The sequence below is a fragment of the Alosa pseudoharengus genome, unplaced genomic scaffold (assembly GCF_046254945.1).
Source record: "Alosa pseudoharengus isolate Yale_2024_CS ecotype anadromous, Long Island Sound unplaced genomic scaffold, YU_APseudo_1.1 YU_APseudo_1.1_scf_3, whole genome shotgun sequence".
NCBI classification, from domain to species: Eukaryota; Metazoa; Chordata; class Actinopteri; order Clupeiformes; family Clupeidae; genus Alosa; species Alosa pseudoharengus.
In genome coordinates, this window is record NW_027468718.1 from 9,643,553 (window position 1) to 9,665,846 (window position 22,294).

The following is a 22,294-nucleotide window of genomic DNA, read 5'->3' on the forward strand; positions in this document are numbered from 1 at the left end:
AGTAATTAGAATAAGCCAAGCTCCGTATTAAACTGTCCATCAATGCCACAGTTATGTTGTAGTGCCAACATTTACTATTCACAATATTGAAAGGGGAGATAAAACAGAGTTCATCAAGATAAATGAATTACTAATTTTGGGTATAGGACCCCAATAAAACTATTTCACTTCTATACTTTATATTTTCTAAAAAGTTTGTATTGGATTTTTTAAGTAATTTACTGTATTTTATTCTATTTATTTATTTATTATTCTTTAAGATACATATATATTTTAAAAATAATTCATGTCAGATTATTTACAGCCTAACATTGGTGATGAACCCTGGTCGGTAGGGCCCCTTAGGAATTTTTGCTTAGGGCCCCCACAGACTCTAGAATTGCCTCTGACTGACATCTGTCACTGAGTGTAGGGGGTAGGGCTTATCTGAATGACATGCAAATGAGCACCATAGGGAGGGAAAGTAATCCCATCGCCACCTACTGGTTGCATTCCTAGAGTTTAGCAGAGTGGATGGGATTTTTTTTTAGAAAAAATATATCTCGGTGCACATTGGGATCTTAATTTAATGCCTTCCATATGCTAGGCACTGGGGTCACCTCTATTGCTTCTAGTGGTCATTCCTTATTTTTAGGATAAGTTGAATTGTTTTGAGTTTTTGTCTTAACATGGTGATAACGAACTAAAGTTGCATGTGACGTCACAGGTTTGGGTGCTTATTCTCTAACTGATCAATACGGCAATTTGTTTAACTGGCTTAAGATATTTTTGTAATAACGGAGCGTGATGTAAACCGCGTGGTGATTACCTTTATATCTGGATAACTGGTGTTGTGCTTCTACTCACATGAAGAGCTGGCAGTGTTAAGTGTCAATGCTAACCAGGCTAATAAACAAACCATGCTACCGTGAGTAACGTCGAAGGGTAAAGTCACGTGACTTCTTTTGTAGTCCGTTTATGAAACAAAAGGAGCAATTCAATTTTTTTTTTAAATAAGGCAAAATAGGGCCTGACATTTTCACAGTTTGAAGATTATTACTGTATACTAGGGTTGGGACTTTTCAGGAATTTTCATGTTCGAATATTGATAACGTTATCAAACAATTAATCGATTATTCACTAAAGCATGACGTCACTTGTCTCCGCTCAGAGCCGCATGGTTTGAACAGAGACGGTTATAAAGCATATTATATTTGTATATTAAGGATCTTTGGTTTGAATTTGCCTTCACCATCACCCCCACACAAATTAAGGTCAAAACACGCACACAGGACTGATTAAAATAGATTTATTAAAGAAATACGCCATTTAGTAGTCAACTTTAGTTTATTACAGTGCATTATGGCATCCGACGGATTTTTAACATGTAGGCTATGCAAACGCATCACTGCCTGATCACTTTAAAAAAAAGTAGGCAAGTAGACATTAAGAAATAACATGGTCTCTAATGACTGTATTCTGTTAAACTTCAGCTCAACGCTGGCGGCAATTAGCCTATTTGACAATTGAGTTTTAACTTAGATTACGTTACTATGAACGAAATTGACGGCCATCAAACTCGACACAAATTCACAATAACGATATCAAAACCTGGCTTATTGCCATATTAGATCATTAAACTGTTATAAACTGACTGTCGTGGCAACGTATTGGCGAGATGCAGGCTACCTTACAGGCTACAGTAAGGTGAGAAACTGGCCTGCATGGACTGCCTGGGCATACATTACCTATCACACTCACCTATGTGTTCTTGTTCATAAAAATCAACATATTCACATGTTCTGGGGTAAGGCGTGTGCGCAATCGATTTACTGTCAGTCCGGCAGCTGAAAAAACTCGTTCAGATGGGACGGAGGCTAGTGAAGCCTGAATGGTTGGCTGCTGGATCCCTCCGCTTGAGCCGACTTCGCCGGAGTTAACGTTCGGATGTAGCCTACATTTTTCAGATGATATATTAGTGGAGACGTTGCACTATGGTAGGTAAACAGGGCGTCACAATAATTACATTGGACTTTATCGTCTTTTCTAGAGAAATGGTCCCACACTGCACTTCACCTAGCCCGCTTCATCTCTGCTCGTCTCGTTGTCTGTTGTCGCACAAGATACTGGAAGTTATAGCTGTTCTCATAATGCGCGCGACTAGAACGATTATTTATTAGGCTTAGAATTTTAGTCGAATAAATTCTTACAAACAAATAATCGATCATCGATTATTCATTACCAACCCTACTGTATACACACCGAAAATTATTTTTGGTGGATAACTTTGCTGATTTGGCTTTACAATATTTTTTTAAAAAATAGGTCTATGGGACTTAACATTGGAGCTGCTCTTCGATAGGAACGCAACCACTTGGGGCGCTGGTTTTCACTTTCCCTCCCTATTGTGTTGACTAGCCAGGAGGTGACAATTCCTGGGGTGAGAAATGCAAATGTTTTTTTGCCAGTTTTGTCATTAAAGAGGTTTGAGGTGTGCATACATTCAAATGGACATAACTTCTTCAAATATTATCATCATTGGAAAGCTTAGAAACTACACCTTCAGAATCTCCAAATAACTAGGAGACTTGTTGCTGGTTTTCTCATGGCTGGTCACATATTCGTCTCCGTTCTCTCGATTCGTTGGGCGTGGCTCTCAAAGTGGCAGAGCGAGTCGAACACATCCTCCTGCGGTCCACCGACGGCAGACACCGAATCCGTCAAGCCGACATCAGCGAGAGTGAGGAAGAAGGGGAGGAAGCAGCAGTATGTTTTGCCACCTCAAGCACGTCACAGCGCTCTCGTAGGCTCTCGATAACATCTTGCCGGTCAGATGGGTGTTACCTCTGCGGCGAACAAGGTCATGTAGCTTGCTACTGCCTGGCTCCTTCACCCCTCAGCACGTCCCAGTTAAACTAGAAGGCAGTACCACGGAGGGAGGTCTGCCGCTCTCAAGAAATAATTCCTCCTTAAGGAAGATGCAGCTTTGAATCGGTCGACTGGGCCATGTCTACGGGCTATATATGAACTGTAAGATTGAAGGCGTCCTCTGCCGAGCTTTGGTGGATACAGGATCCACCCTCTCCATTATGCGCCCTGGCACGTTGCCAGGTACGGATGATCCGGAAAACAACAGCTGGATAAGCACCAAGAAAAGGATAGCAACAGTCACCGGTGAAAAAGCCAAAATGATGGGTCGGAAAGTCTTGGAAATAGAGGTAGCCGTTAAGACAAGGCAGCATTCGTTCTGGTTAGCTGATATCTACGATGAGTGTATTGTGGGGTTAGATCTGCTGGCGGAGTGGGGAGCCACAGTGGATGTACTCAGACAAAAGCTCTGTCTGGGCGCTGAAATTGTGGCCCTGCGACCTGCCGATGGAGACTGCTTGCTGCTGAAGGGGATCACCGAGGTTATAGCACCAACACGCCATGGAGACAGCCCAGCCACCGAGGAAGACGCATCAGTTGAGAGTCAAAGGCGCCATAGGCCCAGCGACGGTGCAGCAAGCCGACGCTTCATTACCGGAGAGGGAGAGAAACTCTGTTTCTACGCCAGCCTGCAAACCGCTACTACCACGCACACAAGGAGCAACGCCATCAACAGAGCCAAGACAGGCTATTGAGGAACTGTTTAAGCGGAGCAGCGAAGGACTGAAGCGTAGCCAAAAGGTGCAGCTAAGAGAGTTGCTGGAACAGTTCACAGACATTTTCACAGAGAGTGTGTCTGCACTTACCTGGGCCAGCACAACATCGATACAGGAGATGCTCACCCTATTCGTCTCTGTCCCCGGCGGCTTCCCTTGGCCAAAAGAGCAGCTGCAGAACAGAAAATTAAAGAAATGTAATTGATCCCAGTAACAGCCCATGGGCTGCTCCTGCAGTGCTAGTAAAAAAAGACGGTTTATTGCGGTTTTGCGTGGACTATCGTCGCCTGAATAAAGTCACATGAAAAGACTGTTATCCGTTGCCTTGCATCGATGATACCCTGGACTACATTGCTGGCTTAAAGTGGTTTAGCTCATTAGACCTCCACTGCGGATATTGGCAGTTAGAGCTGATGCCTGAAGCACGGCCAAAGACTGCATTCTCCATCGGAGAGGGACTATGGCAATTTAAAGTCCTACCGTTCGAACTTTGCAACGGCCCCAGCCAGCCAGTTTTGAGAGATTAATTTGAGAGTCTTGGCGAAAATTCCAAAGAATCGTTGTGTAGTCTTTCTGGATGACATACTTACTCACGCAGCGGACTTTGACTTTGAAAACGCGTCTTAATACAGGCGTTTTGTCCATAACGTCTCCACCATTGCCAACCCATTGCATCGCCTGACACAAAAAGAACACCTGTTTCAGTGGAGCGAGGATACAGCATTCAACAGCCTAAGGAAGGCGCTCACCGAATCCCCGATGCTCGCATTCCCTGATCCCAGCAAACCATTCATCCTAGACACTGATGCCAGTAACCTGGGTGTCGGTGCTGTGTTGTCACAGGAGGGAGAAGATGGAGAGCAGGTGGTCGCATATTTCAGTTGCGCTCTCAGCCGACCTGAAAGGAATTATTGCGTCACGCAACGGGAGTTATTGGCATTGGTCCTGGGTATCCGTAATTTCAGGACTTATCTGTATGGAATGCGATTTCTACTGCACACTGACCATGCGTCGCTGACATGGCTAGCCGGAAGGACAGCTGGCTTGATGGCTCGAGATGTTACAGTTCATGTGAACGCGGACGCCTTATCTTGTCGGCCATGTGAAAAAGAGCAATGTCGGCCTGTTTGTGTCAGGAGGCACATAATACAGCGTACGCAATGGTGGCAGTCATACGAGATCTCACTCCGGGAGTAAGTGACGGCGCACAGCCATCAACAGGTGCAAGCAGCGAGTCGCAGCCTACAACACCAGATGGTGACGAGCGGACGTTCATTGACCACCAAGAGCTCCAGAGAAACCAGCGTCAAGACCCCATAATAGCCCTGGTCTGGTATTGGGTGACAGCAGGACAGAGACCGCCATGGGCTGCTATCTCGGCTCTGAACTCATAGGTGAAGGCACTCCATTCACAATGGCCCTGTTTCGTGGAGCAACAGGTGGACAACGTGAAATACTACAGCTACTCCTGCCTGCTTGTCTACGGCGGCGAGTCCTTTGCCTGGTCCATGGCTCGGTGGGGGCTGGCCACTTCAGTATCTTCAAAACACTGCACCGGCTGCGGTCCCGCTTTTACTGGCCGGGATGTTGGCAGGACGTGGAGATGCATGTCCATCGTTGCGATGACTGTACAGCTAAGAAAGGACCAATCCGGCGCTCACATGCACCCCTACAACAGTATCAGGTGGGCAGGTGGAGAGGGTAGCAGTAGGCATTATGGGCCGTTTTTCTGTCACTGATGCTGGAAATCATTATGTGTTAGTGGCAATGTACTACTTTACTAAGTGGCCAGAAGCATATGCAGTTCCGGACCAGAGCGCTGCTACCACCACAGACCGGCTGGTGAAGGAAATGTTTTGCCGGTTTGGTGTGCCTGAAGAGCTACATAGTGACCAGGGACGTAACTTTGAGGCTGATACGTTCAAAGAAGTGTGCCGGTTGCTGGGGGTCAGAAAAACTCGGACTACACCTTTGCATCCACAGAGTGACTGGCTGGTCGAGGGGTTTAACCGCACGTTGGCTACTCAGCTCACTATTTTGACACGCCGCTGGCAGCAGGACTTGGACCCCTATCTGCCCCTGGTCCTATGGGCATACAGGACAGCTGTACAAGAGTCAACACGGTACACCCCTGCGGCTTTGATGTTTGGAAGAGAACTCCGTACCCCTGTGGACCTGGTGTTTGGGCCATCCCCTGAACTGGGGAGTACCTGTTGCCGAGGAGAGGACTTTGCAGCTGGGGACCAGGTATGCGTGTTTTGTCCTGAGCATAACTTTGAGCATTGAGAATAGCCGGACGGCTGAAACGTCTGCTCTTGCTCTTAAAATTAAATGGAAAAACTCTTTCGGTAGACTTTGTTTAAGTCAATTATTTCAGTGTGCGAACTACTCCTCTCTCTCTCTTCAACTCTTAGTTTAAACGCACCTGGCTAAAACTCTAGATCATCTGAGCGCAACAATACTCCCCTGCATCTTGTCCTGAGCATAAAAAAGGGATTTTGCCCAAGCTAACTAGCCAGTGGGTGGGGCCGTGTGCTCACTGCGCTGTACTAGCAAGATAGTGGGTAGAAAGTGATCGGTGGTGCTTTACCGCGATCGGTTAGCGCCATACCAGCCAATGGCTCGGCTGGAAGGGGAAGCGGAGATCGCAACTGTGCCCGCTCGGGGGGGGGGGGGGGGGGGGACCAGGTACCAACACTTTAGGCCTGTGATTCACCGGCCTAAACCGCGGAACCGCATCAGGGGCGGTCCCGATGGAAATGGCAGCGTCCGCAGTACTTACAGTACTTTGTGTTATCCGCCGAGGTCGCTGAGCACAGGAGCGAAGTAACCCTATTCTCTGGATAAGAAACTCGAAGGCAGTCTAGCGGAAAGTCCACGGGTAAGATATTTAGGAAAGCATCGATGGGGAAAAACAATTAAGTGTTTTGATTGGTTGGCACTAGAACAAATCAAAACAAATCCCCACCAAAAGCTGCACTCGAACTCGCAAGCACTTGAATTCGCAGCACTCTGCACGTTATCAATTCTCTTAGCACGGCTACCAGACGAGTTACTGTGTTTTAGTCTGTTGCTTAATGTCACACGTTTCTCACTCACGACTGGACTGAGGATGCGCAAGAACCGAAGTTGGCCAACAGGAAATTTGCTTCACTCGTCTCGTTCGAAGTCTATGGGATAGTGTCCATATAATTTACTGTCTATGGAATTTACGAACGGTTATTTGGGGTTAGGGACAGTAGGGTTTATAATATGGACACCACTACAGCACTTGTGAAACAGGGTTTGACTGTCATTCAGAACTCAATTCCACTAATGCAAAGATTCTTGACAGTGATGATGAGGAACACTATGTGAGCAATTATTTTAACCTACTAATAATAGAGACTGATAACCTCTAAATTTACGAACAGTTAAAAAGTTTCAGAGTGTGCTAGGAGTTGCAATTTACAAACGCACCCTTAGTAGACTTACATACAGATAGGTCTAATCACTGTAACAGTGGTGGCACAGCGCCAACTAGTGGAACGGGTAGGCTACCCAATGGCACATACATCACAACTTCGGTTTATCTGTACCATATGGATACTACCACCAAAATGTAAGGCTATTTTGAACTTTGTCAGTGGTATGAAAATAGCTATTTATTTTGATGTGTGTGTATGCCCGCTGCAACCCATTTTGTTGCTAATGCAAATAAAGGTCTCGCTCAAAATTCTTCTGAATGTTATTTTGCTCCCAAATGAAAGTTTGATCCTCTTATCATACACAAATAGACCCCAGGTTGTTTAAACTCCGGATCTTCCCTTTTACATTTTCCTATCAGATATATAATATAATACTATAAAATATGTTCTGAGATTATCAATGTATTAGCCACTAATGCATCTTCTGTGGTCATCACAGGTATTCCTGTTCCAGAGAAACTGACTGTGGCCTCAGTAACTCCAACATCAGCTGATCTCAGCTGGAGTTTGCATCAGGGGATGGAGCAGATTCCACACAGCTTCCTGATCTCCTACCACAGTGAAGGGACTGAACCACAGACCATCTCTACAGAGTCCTGCAGCACAACACTCACAGACCTGCAGCCAGATACTCAGTACACTGTCAGTGTCTGCTGTGATCTGAAATATGGGGGAAGGAGTTTGGTTACTTCAACCATCATCCAGACAGGTGAGAAACAAAACAATCTTTGTAAAATGAATAAACGTTATATTATTGATTTTGAAAAAACAATAACACCATTATCATGGAGTCATATAAAATTACAAATATTATGAAAAAAGGTGTCTGATCATTACACTGATTCATCCCCAGCTGTCCCTCCTCCTGGGCCCATTGAGTTCACCTCAGTGAAGCCAGACTCTGTGTGTGTGTGCTGGGGACCTCCTGAGGGACTGACTGGACCCCACAGATTCAGGGTCTCGTGGATGTGTAACGGCAGCAAGGGACATCTGGAAGTGCAGAACCTGAAACTACATGTTCAGGAGCTCACTCCAGCCCAGGAGTACACATTTACTGTGGTCACCCTCAGGGACGATGGCAGACAGAGTCCATGTGTGTCTGCAACTGTGCAAACAGGTTTGGTTTCTGGACTCAATGCATATTAAAGATTGAGAAAGTATAATTTATGATTATTATGATACAGTTTGATTCAGATTCAGTTTGGAAGTTCAAGTACCCTGTCAATTATTTTTGAATTTATGTACAGTATTCTAATCCTAAATTAAATCAACATTTTAAAACATTGTGAAAACTTTTCTTTTTGCATTTCAGATATTCCTCCACCTGAGTGTCTTACCATGAACATGGATGTAACATCAGTCACAGTAACATGGAGCAAACCAGCAAAAGTTGATCAGGCCTCATACTCACTGGCCCTCTGTAGGGAAGGGGAATGTCTACAGACTGTGTCCACCAAGTCTCCACAGCACCAATTTTCTGGGTTAGAAATCGGAAGAGAATACTCCATCACTGTTTCAACTGTACTAAAAGGGAGGCAGAGCAACTGCCCCTCTAAAACCATCAGAACAAGTATGTATATTCAGTGATCCCTAATGTGTCCTCATTGACTTTAATGAAAGTCAATTGTCTCTCAGGTCCTGTAGTTAAGACCTGTTTATTTTGATGGAACATTATTAATATGTTCCTATAACAGATATATAGGAAATGTGGAATATGTTATGGGATTATCCATTTATTAACCACTAATGCATCTTCTGTCATCAGGTATTCCAGTTCCAGAGAAACTGACTGTTGGTTCAGTGACTCCAACATCTGCTGATCTCAGCTGGAGTCTGCATCAGGGGATGGAGCAGATTCCACACAGCTTCCTGATCTCCTACCACAGTGAAGGGACTGAACCACAGACCATCTCTACAGAGTCCTGCAGCACAACACTCACAGACCTGCAGCCAGACACTCAGTACACTGTCAGTGTCTGCTGTGAGCTCAAGGATGGAGGAAAGAGTCAGGCTACTTCAGGCATCATCCAAACAGGTGAGAAATGGGACATAAAATGATTTCTTACAAATAAATACAATTTATATTATTGTGTCTTACCTCATCTATCTATAAAGCAAGAAGCGTCTGTGTGTCTGTCTGTCTGTCTGTCTTTGGCACGCATATCTCACTGACCGTTTGTCAGACTGATTTCAAACTTGGCAGGTGTCTTGCTATGGGCATGAGTAAGTGCAGTGCCAAATTTGACGTTGTTTGAATAAGAAATGCAAAAGATATCGTTAAATATATCGGTAAAAGAAGCACATTGGCTTTCGCCGCTAGCCACTCCCCCTCCCACACACCACTGTACTGTAAGCTATCAGTTAGGATAGAAGCAGGGCTTTGGCAAAGCTGGATCAGTGTAGGTTACACGGGTAAAAACTTAACATGTCTGACCTCAACAATAAAGTTAACTTTGCGGATTTTGCAACAACACGACAAGACACACAGGTATGCAGTGGCTCTTCCAAATGACGTAAAAAATGATGTGCAATAAACAGATACTTAGAATAGCCCAGGCTACTTTGGATTGTCTTTAAACTTTGACTAAGCAAATGACAATTCCAACTGCAAGGTCCTAAATCGAAACGAGCGATAATGGTCCCGAATTAAAGAACGTCTCAGAATGCCACACATGCAAAGCATAACCAGCGACAAGCAACGAGTGGCAGACAGAGTGTGATGTCACTTATAGGCCACCAGAGACTGTTTTTGAGTCACACCGTTGCAAATTACATATGATGCATCATTTCACAAAATGGTTTGTTTTCTCTATCATCAAGTTATTCAATAGGCTAAGCATATAGCCTTGACTCAAAACAGCTGTTAGGATTATGTAATTTTGATTTGTAAAAAATGTCACATGTAGCCATGCTTAAATTCTGCTCACTTCACATTTATTATATTATTATATTATCTGTAGACCTATTCATTATTGAATGCTTACCTGGAATTATGTTTTTCCCTATTCTATTTTCAAAGCAGGCCTACCTGCAGGCATGTAATTGGGCTACAGGAATAGCATGTTTGAACAGGCACTGCACTAGTGATAACTAGATGTACCGCAGAGCGGTACAAAATATGACCGCCGCCCAGTCCAGCACATTTTTTCCACAAAAAGAAATCACGCTGAAAGGCCTGTATGATTCTAACTGTCTCACTAAATTGCATTATCCACACTCAATTCTCACTGGTATCTGCTAGACAACAAGTACCAAAAAATGATTAGTTCATAGATTTCACATGTAAAATTCATTTTATACAACCCCACCTCCATCTTGCCTGTTCATAATTATGAGAAATTCTTGATTGTTTGTGTTATGTTTATGTTATGTGTGTGGGTGTGTGTGTGTGTGTGAGTGTGTGTGTGTGTGTGTGTGTGTGTGTGTGTGTGTGTGTGTGTGTGTGTGCGTGCCTGCGTATGTGCCTGTGCATGGAAGCGTACATATGTCTACTGTGTGAGTATGTGTCATGATTACTGTGAATGTGTGTCTGTTTGTGCACATGTGTGCACATGAACTGGGTTAACATGACCCCTGGAGGCAAATATACGGAAAAAATGGTCATCCTAGGCCCTACAGTTCTCAAGATATTCACAGAGAACTGTGTCTGGCCTACCCTCCTTTCGGGGGGTCCAGTCCAGCGGGGGGGCTACAGATCAAAACGAAAAATGACAGTTCCATGCTATCCATGTGGGGGTACATGCCCACCAAGTTTTGTGTACCCCGGTCTTTCAGTGTCCCGGGAATCCTTGTTGGTGTACGTCACTAAATGTACACATAAATTGTTTTATTGTAAGGCCCCCCATGAACGAAAGTACACAAAACTTGGCATGCATTCGGAGGGTGTCATAATGATCCTACACTTTCAATTTCGTGCAGTTTTGACCATGTCAGCCAGAGATATTGTGATGAAAACACCTAATTTTTTGCTTTTTAATTTTTAACTAGGTGGCGCTATACATGAAATAAGTGGTAATGGGATGGGTTGACATGGCCCCTTGAGATCAACATACAAAAAAAAGGTGGACCTCCTAGGCCCTACGGTTCTCGAGATATTCACAGAAAACTGTCTCCGGCCACCTACAGGCCAGTTGGTGTATAGTAACATAAATTAATTTATTGTGTGGCCCCCCATGAACGGAATTCCACGAAACTTGGCGTGCATTCAGAGGGTGTCATAATGATCCTACACTTCCAATTCCGTGCAGTTTTCACTATGTTAGGTCACAGATACCTGCGATTACAACACCTCATTTTTACTTTTTTGTGTTTAACTAGGTGGCGCTATACATGAAATGAGTGGTTATGGAATGGGTTGACATGGCCCCTTGAGATCAACATACAAAAAAAAAATGGTCCTCCTAAACCTTACAGTTCTCGAGATATTCACAGAAAACTGTGTCTGCCCTACCCTCCTTTCGGGGGGTGCAGTCCAGCGGGGGGGCTACAGATCAAAACGAAAAACGATGGTTCCATGCTATCCATATGGGGTTACATGCCCACCAAGTTTCGTCTACCCCGGTCTTTCAGTGTCCCGGGAATCATTGACAGAAATTTGGACATGCGAAAAAGAAAAAAAAAAAAAAGAAAAAAAAATCTGACTAAACCTATATGACCGCCGCTTCGCTGCGCGGCGGTCATAATAATACCACCATTGTATTGAGTAGAAAAGTAAAAAGGGCTGAAATCTGTACTGCTCTTCATTCCCAGCTGTGCCTCCTCCTGGGCCCATTGAGTTCACCTCAGTGAAGCCAGACTCTGTGTGTGTGCGCTGGGGACCTCCTGAGGGACTGACTGGACCCCACAGATTCAGGGTCTCATGGACGGGTGACGGCAGCCAGGAGCATCTGGAAGTGCAGGACCTGAAACTACATGTTCAGGAGCTCACTCCAGGAGAGAAGTACACATTTACTGTGGCCACCCTCAGGGATGATGACAGACGGAGTCCATGTGTGTCTGCAACTGTGCAAACAGGTTTGGTTCCTGGGCTTTGTGCATAAAGATAGAGAACATTATTTACAAGTTGTGATTCATTACCCTATTTACTACTAATTATTTTGGAGACAATGGTCTATATCTTGCACTTTAACGCAATTGACTTCGCGCAAATCGCTTTGTGGGCGGATCTTGGGCGCTGTTTCTATTTTACCGGCGGAAAATTGACTGTTGCGCCCGACGCAAATCTAAAATGGGGTGGTCTGTAGCAGGTACATTATTCATGGGTGTGGTTTGGCCGTAACGTGCAATAAACCAATCAGAGCGTCATCTCACATTCCCTTTAACAACAGGCACGCTTGTTCCATAGCGGATTGCTATTATGATGGCGGATTTGCCAGGCGCAACCAGGAACGGTTCACAGCGCTATAGTCAGTTGTGAACAGTTTGCTATTGATTTTTCCTCTTGACAAAATGTAATACAGAAATGTCACTTTCCGATGTTTTGGGATCACTCTCACTGAATCACGAGCTTATGAATGCATGGTGATATTTTTGCAATGTAATCTAACATTACCTCACTATAGACAATGTAGATCTGTCAGATAAGCTCACTCTCCCGTGCTGCTGGTGGGGCATTTGGGTTAAATGGAATCGGCATGCAGTTCGTCTCATTAAGTCCTCTAATATTTCCTAATTTATGTCATCAACACATCCGTGATTCGTGGAAATGTGTTCGCAACACAGGCGCCCAAGCAAACGCTCCTGCAGGTGTAAGCTACGGCTGTACCTTATCAACAGACAACGAGAAACACTTTCCAAGTTGACCTAACTTTCCAACTCTGCACAGTATCCCATTAACTGCATGACAGTGGGCTATTTACAATATTTATTTTATGTAAAGTAGAGTTTGTAAACACGTTATCATCAACTTAATGCACGCACAACTTTAGTTTGAGCAGGAGAGAGAATAACAATGAATGGACGCAGCAACTACAGAAATTGTAGCGAAGGCTACTTGCTGCTTTCTTTTACTGTCTATGGTTGCTGGTTAACAGCACATAATACGTTTATTTAAGCGAATTCACAAACTCAAGACTTCAAGGCCATCATGGATATAAAACGTTTTTTGAAAACAACGAAAGGATGGAGGGAACATAGCAAAGTTTTGGAGTTATTTCAGATGGGCTACAACAAGGTAGGCAAAATTGTGGTGCTTGTCTAAACCTTAGCGCAGCTGGAATAATGCTTATAGGCTGATGTTAAAGCGCACACGATGTTTCAAAGCCATACACAACTACCCTGGGTATTCCCATGCTGCCTTGCGCGCGATTTGATTCACGCTGCTAAGGCAGCCTGGAGACCATGGAGCAAATTTTCGCCTGAGATAGGGAATGAGTTATGCACAGACGCATGTGATAGACATCCGTGGCACCCAATAAACGAATCTGGGCATTTTTTTTTCAAATACGAGAAAATTAACGTTTGGTTCCCAGACCACGTCTCATTGAGAAGTGGTGGCGCTAGCCAGGCTAATACACAACGGTAAATTGGAACAAAACTAAAGGTAACTTTAGCCTTTATAGGGCTGTATAAAGTTGTCCAAATTAATAGGTCGTAATTAGGCGTTGTTGTTGTAAAGATATTGCATGTAGATGTACTATATAGGCTACAAAATATTTAGTTGACCAATGCACGAACAAAGCCGGGAAACGGACAAATATTATCAAGGCTTTGAATGTTTCCACCTGTGCACAGGGTGTAGATCGGTGTGCATAGCATTCATTTCTGCAGGCCTGTGGCCATGCATGCGCCCTTAAAATAGCATCTGAATTTGCGCCACTGACTTTAGACCAGGAGGTTCCTGGGGGATATTCCATCAACCTCGCTAATAAAGGCGGCACTTAACAGAAATAGCCTGACTTTCACTTGCGGCTAAAGCTGTTCCATTAACTCAAGTTAGCGGCATCTTGGCCTCGTTTATTCAAGCGAGGTTTAGTTCAGCTTCATCTCTGCTCGTGCACGAGGTAGAAAAGTATACCAAAACAGTAGATTGACAAAAAGACGATATATGTACTAAAATTAAGACAATACTAGACTAGTCAGGGGGCCAAAACTGATATTAAAACTCTGTCGGACACTTTTTGGTACAAGCATACAACCTATCCAGTATTAATATTTAACCCCTTAACATGTGTTCTAGCCAGGTTGTCAGCTTAGAAAAAAATGTTTTGTCCATTTTAACACCATATTCTTATAAGTGGTAAAAGCGGATTTTTTACCCCAAAGTGCTTTCATTTTCTTCCATGTTACCTACTGTAATTTTGGGCAAATGTGCAATATAATCCAATTTATGTGCAAGCATGATCATTAGGGTGGTTGTCAAGCTGATTTTTTTTGTGTGTGTATGACTTTAAGCAATTTCAGGCCAATTTGTTGGTTTCCTGCTCAACATGACATACCAACACTAAATGTTGAATATCTCCACAACCACAAGGACCATATACATAGAAATGGTATCACATGAAAGCCAACACTCATGGGCTGTCTGCAGAAGTGTCAGGATGAAAATGTAGTGTACAGTGTAAGAGAACAGAACTAGAACATGAAAAAAAACAATCTTCACCTAAAGAAAACCAGTTTTCAAAGTGAATATCAGCTTGGAAACATGACATAGTATCCCAAAATCTCTATCAATCAGTACCCCTATCTATGGGAATGAGTCAAGCCAAGTTTAAAGCTTGTAGGGAGAGACAGTGCAATGCTGCACAAGTTGTAATTCTTTAATGTCATGGCAGCAATGTAGAACTGTAGATAGTAGTCTATGGTGCTATTTGACTTCATTAATGTACCAGGTTGTAACACAAATTATATTTAATTGACATATCACTATAGTTATTAATTCCATCCTAACATAACTGCTCTCTCACTTCTTTAGGGTAAGGGGTTAGTAACTAGTTAGTAGTAATAACTAGTCTTGCTGATCCTAGCACTTACCACCTGACTAGAACTGACTCTCGATTGTTTAAAAAACAGCACTCACTGATGCACTTATTCTTATTGTACTAGAGCTTTTTAAAATGGTCCTTTAAGTGTTGAGAGAATTGCTTTATAAAGCTTAAACTGTTTACCATGTTGGTAGTTGCTTTGGTTAAAAATGCATCAGTCAAATGTAATGTAATGTAATAACTAATAGTTGTATGGCAAAGGTATGTTTTTCCCCTTCCAAGCAGTGACACTCAGGAAGGCAGCCAACAGAAGGCACCCAGGGACCATGTCCATGTGCTCAATCTGAGTCCAAGTCAGGGACACAAAAGAAGAGTTTACCATTTGGAGAATGAACACATTCCCGATACAAAACATGCATGCATCCAAGGGCATAATATAAATCTAATCTACAAAACAAGAAAAACAATATCATGCCAAATAATTTGATAGAATTTGATGATTTTCTAAAAAAAAATCACACAAACACCATTCAAAACAGCAGAGCTGCACATAACAGGCTGTCACATAGCACCAGAAACAATGTACAATCCGACCACGATGACAAGACTTATGTTGTTTTGGGTATACTTGGTGTTGTACCTACAGTAGCCTCATCAGATTGTTTGAACACAAATGTACTGTATCTCTATACTTTGTAGTCAGTGCCACCGCTACCAGCACTGTGCGTATAGCACCAAAGGACAGAAGGGGCACCAACATTTAGCCATTTAGTAGCTTTACAGCAAACTGCATTGCACTATTCCTTGAGAATGTTTACAATGTCAAAATGCACCAACAACATGCAAGGATGATACTTTTTGGGTCCTCTCAATATCCATCAAGCAGCAGATCTAACTTTACTCCACTTAATTGGGAACACATCTTGCACACGCAGGAGAGAGACAAAGAGAGTGTACGGTGTTCATTTTAGGACATCCTCAGACTCAGGTGTCAGACTCAGAAAAACATCGGTCATCTTCAGACAAAACTGCCTCAGCGTTAGAAAAACCTCCGTCATCTTCAGACAAAACTGCATCAGCATCAGAAAAACCTCTGTCATCTTCAGACAAAACTGCCTCAGCGTCAGAAAAACCAGACTCAGGTGTCAGACTCAGAAAAACATCTGTCATCTTCAGACAAAATTGCCTCAGCTTCAGAAAAACCTCTGTCATCTTCAGACAAAACTGCCTCAGCTTCAGAAAAACCTCTGTCATCTTCAGACAAAACTGCCTCAGCGTAAGAAAAACCTCTGTCATCCTCAGATAAAACTGCTTCAAACCAAACGGCCTCAGAAAAACATCTCTAAGGAGTCAGGTCTCAGAAAAAACGCTGTCAGAAAAAGTGGAGTCAGGTCTCAGAAAAAACGCTATCAGAAAAAGTGGAGTCAGATCTCAGAAAAAACGCTGTCAGAAAAAGTGGAGTCAGGTCTCAGAAAAAAAAAAACGCTGTCAGAGAAAAGTCAGACGAAAAAGTCTGAAATGAAAAGTTATTGCGGGGAAAGAAGAAGACGACGGATACAGAACGGTGAGTTTAATATTATGCTTAATACATTTATTCTGTTACTGGCATGTTATAGGCTATTTGGTGCTTGGTTAGATGTAGAAATTATAAGAGGAACACACATTGTAGGAAATTGATGTATGTACCTTAGCTAACCTCACGCAGTCCTACGAAAAACAAATGATTTTGCTGTAGCCTATGTAGTATGTATGTAGGTATGTGTCTTACAGCAGCTGCTGTTACTAGCGAAGTGAAGTTAGCTAAGTTACATACATCGATTTCCTACAATGTGTATACCATTGGATCACTTTCTACCTTTACTTATAATTTCTACATCTAACTAATTTCTGCACCAAATATAACATGCCAGTGATCAAGGGCGTAGGTTTGGTCTGAGCTTTGGTGGGGACACTACCCACTAACCCCCCCCCCCCCCCCCCGCCCGAAAAAAACAAAACAAAACACTCAACTCTTTCACCAGCCACTATAGGCTATATAAAATGACTACTGTCCAACTACTATCCATGATTAAAATGTGCTACTGTTCAACTTGATCTAACTACACTGTGTAGCCTACATAATCTGATTTTATGTAGGCTACAGATATAGGCTATATTTAACATTTATTTTCTATTTGGTCTGTTATGAAATCATGCCCATTTAAGCACAGCTCAGTTTTAAGAAACTTAAATACATGCATGCTTAGCATTTTGTGAAAAGAAATCATTAAGGCTACATTGACAAACTCTTAACTGTGAGCTGCCTGTATATTCTCTGATTCTAATATTTACAGATATCTAGGCGATGTAAGCACAGCTCAGTTTTAAGAAATGCAGCCGAAAGACCATGTTGAATTTTGCTATAATTTATTTCAAAACCGGATAACTCTGGAACAGCTAACTTATACACGGGAATGCATTACACCTTTGTGTTCGGTAAGGTCTGCTGTTTATTCTGATATATGGTTTGTCATGTGTTGCGTGAAGAGTGTGTAGGCCTACGATATTCCACCGAGACGAATGGATGTGGAGATGGGCGCAGAGAATAATTATTAAATCTCTTGAAGTTATTTTTCTCACGAACTGAGCTATCACAGCAAACAGTGGCTAGCTAGCACCGTTTAAAAGCTGAGAAAAGGCTCTTTCATGTGACACATGTGTGATGAGTAGGCTAGCCTATCTCGAGGAGTTCAACAGAGAAGAATGTGTGAATTTGGACGCACGCCATGCTTGTAGTGAAGTAAAGTAAACTTCAAATCAGCGCGATTTACCCTTATAGGCTCGGCTACTGCACATTAAAGATCTGTACGAGATGATCCGCCTTTTTTCTGAGATCCGACTCCACTTTTTCTGACAGCGTTTTTTCTGAGACCTGACTCCACTTTTTTTGATAGCGTTTTTTCTGAGACCTGACTCCACTTTTTCTGATAGCGTTTTTTCTGAGACCTGACTCCTTAGAGATGTTTTTCTGAGGCCGTTTGGTTTGAAGCAGTTTCATCTGAGGATGACAGAGGTTTTTCTTACGCTGAGGCAGTTTTGTCTGAAGATGACAGAGTTTTTTCTGAAGCTGAGGCAGTTTTGTCTGAAGATGACAGATGTTTTTCTGAGTCTGACACCTGAGTCTGTTTTTTCTGACGCTGAGGAAGTTTTTTCTGAAGATGACGGAGGTTTTTCTGATGCTGAGGCAGTTTTATCTGAGGATGACAGAGGTTTTTCTGACGCTGATGCAGTTTTGTCTGAAGATGACCGATGTTTTTCTGAGTCTGACACCTGAGTCTGAGGATGTCCTAAAATGAACACCGTAAGAGTGGCAGAATCTAGCTAGCTTGTCATTGTGTATCTCCTTTTTAATATAAAAAACTTTTGAAAAAGGAAATCATGAAGGCAACAAAGACGAGGCTACAGGAGGTTGCGACTTGCAAGGTTATCCGGTTCCCACTACTGACCATTTTTAAACCCAGATAGTTGAGAGGGCTCTTTAACATAGACTGCAATCAATGTGATTTGGAACATGGACGAGAATATAAAGACTAGTCGGCTACTTTGCCTTTGTACAGTAGAATGGAATTGGGGAGTCTTCAATAATTCATTTTCAAGCATTTACATGAAGCACATGATGTGCCGAGCCGACTGAAATGCTTTGCATTCAGATAGCCAGGTGGCTACCAGGCTCATAATTCACTTTTAATTGTAAACAGAAATGTGAAGCAATATGTGGAATGGAAGCTGCTTATAACAACTTAATATTGTGCATATTATTGTTAATATTGTGCTATCAATGTGGCTCAAACAAACAAGGCTTGTAAACAAGAGCTGGCAAAAGGGCATTATAAGAATGTAAAGATTCAGGGCCAGATGTACGTACATTTGCGAACGTAGTGTTATCAGCGCCATGGCTAACCCGCAGAAAGTGAACGCTATGATACCTAAGCTTATGTAACGGAGGCAGACTGAGCTAGCGTGCTAGTTGCCCGTGTAAATCCTCACAGCCCTAACCTTAAGAACGCTTCTAACCGCTGAGTTGGAAGCCTGGGCTTTTAGCTCAGTGGTTAGAGCGTTCGTTTCCCATGCCGGTGTGTGTGTCAAGGTGGCGGGTTCGAGGCCCGTGAGCGGCGAACAAACCGACCTTGTGACACAAAATTCATAAAATCAAAACATGGGTTTTTGGACAAAAGAAGCTTTGTGTAATATAGGCAGGCCTTGTTTAAACACATTAAAGTTGGTTTGACACAAATTCGACCCTCGTAGTCAGTGCTAAATAGATTTTTCGAATGTGTCGAATATCCAACGTCCAATATAAAACCAACTTTACCACGGTTAGAATCTTTTGGTTGCAGGCTTCCCAACAATGGAATCAACTGTAAACAAGCTAACTGTCCATGCTAAAGTTGTACAACAAGCTGAACTAGTGAGCTTCTTTTTAAACAGAACCGCGTGTTTCCAGTGGCAACCGGGTGATAAGCGGGATAACGCCCTTCGAGGTGTGTCCAGTTATAAGGAATTAATGGACTTGGGCTGCGCGTCGGGGAGCTTTTGCCCCTCGCCCTCGTCCATTAATTCCGTATAACAGGACACCTCGGCGGCCGTTATCCCTTACAGGATACACGGTCATATGGCACAATGCTTGTGCTTTACATTACGTTTCGGAAGCAAAGTGATTTCAGTTAAGAGTTTTTGCTGGAATCATTCAGCTTTCAGGATGCCCTGCAGAAAACATCCTTGATGCCATTACCAAGTTCTACGCAGACCATGCGCTAAACATGAACATAATGGTAATGTTTACTTCAGATGGTGCTTAAAGGTTGTATCAGCGATTACGGCTGAACTTCACTTATGTTGATGTTCAAACAAAACAGAGAGCTAGCTCGCTACTCCCTCCTGTGCAATTGAAACTCTCCTAAACGCGAATCTCGTCGGTTATTGGTTGGAGCACTTTATTTAGCCTTTGAGTGGTTGCCAACACTGTTGGTAGCAATTGTTTTTGTGTACAGATCTCGGAGCCTAGGCTGCCTACAGAGACGCGTTTTTTTGACGGCCTGCTTATGAGAATGTGATCATTTATCTTTGGGCCTTCTTTGTGCCTGAAATCGCTGATACAAGCCACATAGCCAGATAGGCCTATCTCCCTCAATGAAATTCAAATGACATCATGTTTTGTAGCCTAGTTTGTTGCAAACCACTCCAGTTATAAAATTGTTTATATAGGCTACCTTTAGGAAAAATGACACCATGTCAATTAAATAGGCCTATTATTGTTAAGCACTGCATTGGCATTTTTCTTTCAGTGAAGTTCCACTTATACCTGCTGAGAAATGACTAAACACCTTGGATACTTTTATTTTATATTTATATATATATATATATATATAAAATAAAAGTATCCAAGGTGTTTAGTCATTATATATATCATTATCAGTCATAACCAGTGAACCAGTCATAACCTCTCTAAACCTTATTGAAGTTCAACTAAAGATCCTTTAAGTTCAACTAAACTGACTGGTAAAACACCATCATTAAAATGTTCCACAAGTCCAACCATTATAAAGGATACTGAATAAATATCAACCTTCTTAGACATATTGATGCATTTGCTGTTATCTCTTTGAATTCCCTATGGCTAACGCAGGCTCGTGGTCATTTTCGGGAGGTCGCGTGGTTACGAATTGCTCACAGACACAGTGCTGAAATGTGCGCTCAGAAAACAAAATATCTGCTCAGTGCTCAAAAAAATTAGAGGGAACATTGCTGGTGATCCACAAATGCAGAATCACATTTCACTAATGAAATTTTCGGTTTTACAAATGGCATTTTACTTACAAATGCACATCTATATTTGTAAAAATCAATATACGAGTTACAAATATGATTTTTTTATTTGTAGGTATCAAAACACACATGCAAATCAAGAAATATTTGTGGATCCCCCTCTGTGCAGATACAAATATTATTGTGACAAATTTAGCTCTATATACGTCTATAGACGCTTGTTTGTTTGTTTGTTTGAAGTGCGTGTTTAGGGTGTGAGAGGTGAATCGATGTGCTTTGATTCCAGCTTGGTAGTTGTAGTCTATGTAAGGGATAATGTATAGAACGCCGGTCATTACTGGGAAAATAAGTCCCGACAGGGCGAACCGGTCTTGTTCCGCCCTGAAGGGACTTATTTTCACAGTAATGACCGGTGTTCTATACATTATCCCGCTTATTATACGGCTACTTGCCAAAACGAAATAATAAACTCCCCACGATATGACTTTAGCCTACATAACCTAGCCTATTTGTTACCGTTCATCGTGGCATTTGCTGAGAAACAAATAGTTCGAAACAACACACGCTGCTGAACTTGAATCAAACATTCTTTAGAACACAGCTGATCAACCGTCTGCTTTCACGTTTGAATGAAGTTCCAGTCCTTGCGTAGTGATATGAAAGACATTAATCAGAAGCACAAAACCCGTTGCCATTGACAGCGGTGATTAAATGCTTTGCCTGTGATTTATGTAGATTTAACATAGGCCCGAACGTTGGGAAGGCCCATTCATGTGAATGGAACATTCTGCAGCACTCTGAAGAGCCGTGTAATAAGCTATTAAAAAGCACGTGTGTGTGTGTGAAGTATCCAAACAATGATAACACTATCATTATGGCTGCTTTAGCCACAGACCTTCAGCTACTGTACAGTGGGTCCCAGTTAGAAGTGGCCACTTCATTCGCGCTTTCTGTGATTCACGCAGCTGGGTGAAATGTATTACAACTTTTCGCCAAGAGGTGGCAGCTTAATACTGTAAACCAGGTGTTTTCAACCAGTGGTCCGCGAGGATATTGCTGGTGGTCCCTGACCATGGATTCAGTAGTTGCAATGTGGAAATCAGTATTTTTCCCACAAACAATAATAGCGACGCATTTTATGAAGGCCCTTTTGGACATGTCAGTTATTTGTATCTTCTTGATAGCTGTTGAAAACTGCATGGAAATGACAGGGATTGTTTTGTTTGTTAGTAAGTAAGTAAATAAAAAAATAAATGTAAAACTGATACCTTCTGCTTTCCCCAAATACAATGTAGCCTACAGGTGTACATGACCTTTCATCAGTCCAGTTGCAATGGATGAACTGTGCTGAACTGCCCTACTTGTGATTGTTTAGAGATTTTAAAGGTTTTATAACAATGCTACAAATTTTTTGGCTAGTGCTACAAATCTATTCACCTTCGCAGTGCCAGTAGGCTACTTGCTGTGCGGCCCACAC

The 22,294-nt window shown here is 42.6% G+C and overlaps 1 protein-coding gene across 1 annotated transcript in view; it reads left to right on the forward strand.

The window, feature by feature from the left end:
• LOC143099816 (fibronectin-like) overlaps positions 1-22,294 on the forward strand; it is an 88,630-nt gene that overhangs the window by 47,408 nt on the left and 18,928 nt on the right. The window contains exons 9-13 of the mRNA XM_076262734.1: positions 7,530-7,799; positions 7,944-8,207; positions 8,403-8,660; positions 8,856-9,125; positions 11,840-12,103. Coding sequence (XP_076118849.1) covers positions 7,530-7,799; positions 7,944-8,207; positions 8,403-8,660; positions 8,856-9,125; positions 11,840-12,103 — 1,326 coding nt within the window. The remainder of the gene's footprint in view (positions 1-7,529; positions 7,800-7,943; positions 8,208-8,402; positions 8,661-8,855; positions 9,126-11,839; positions 12,104-22,294) is intronic.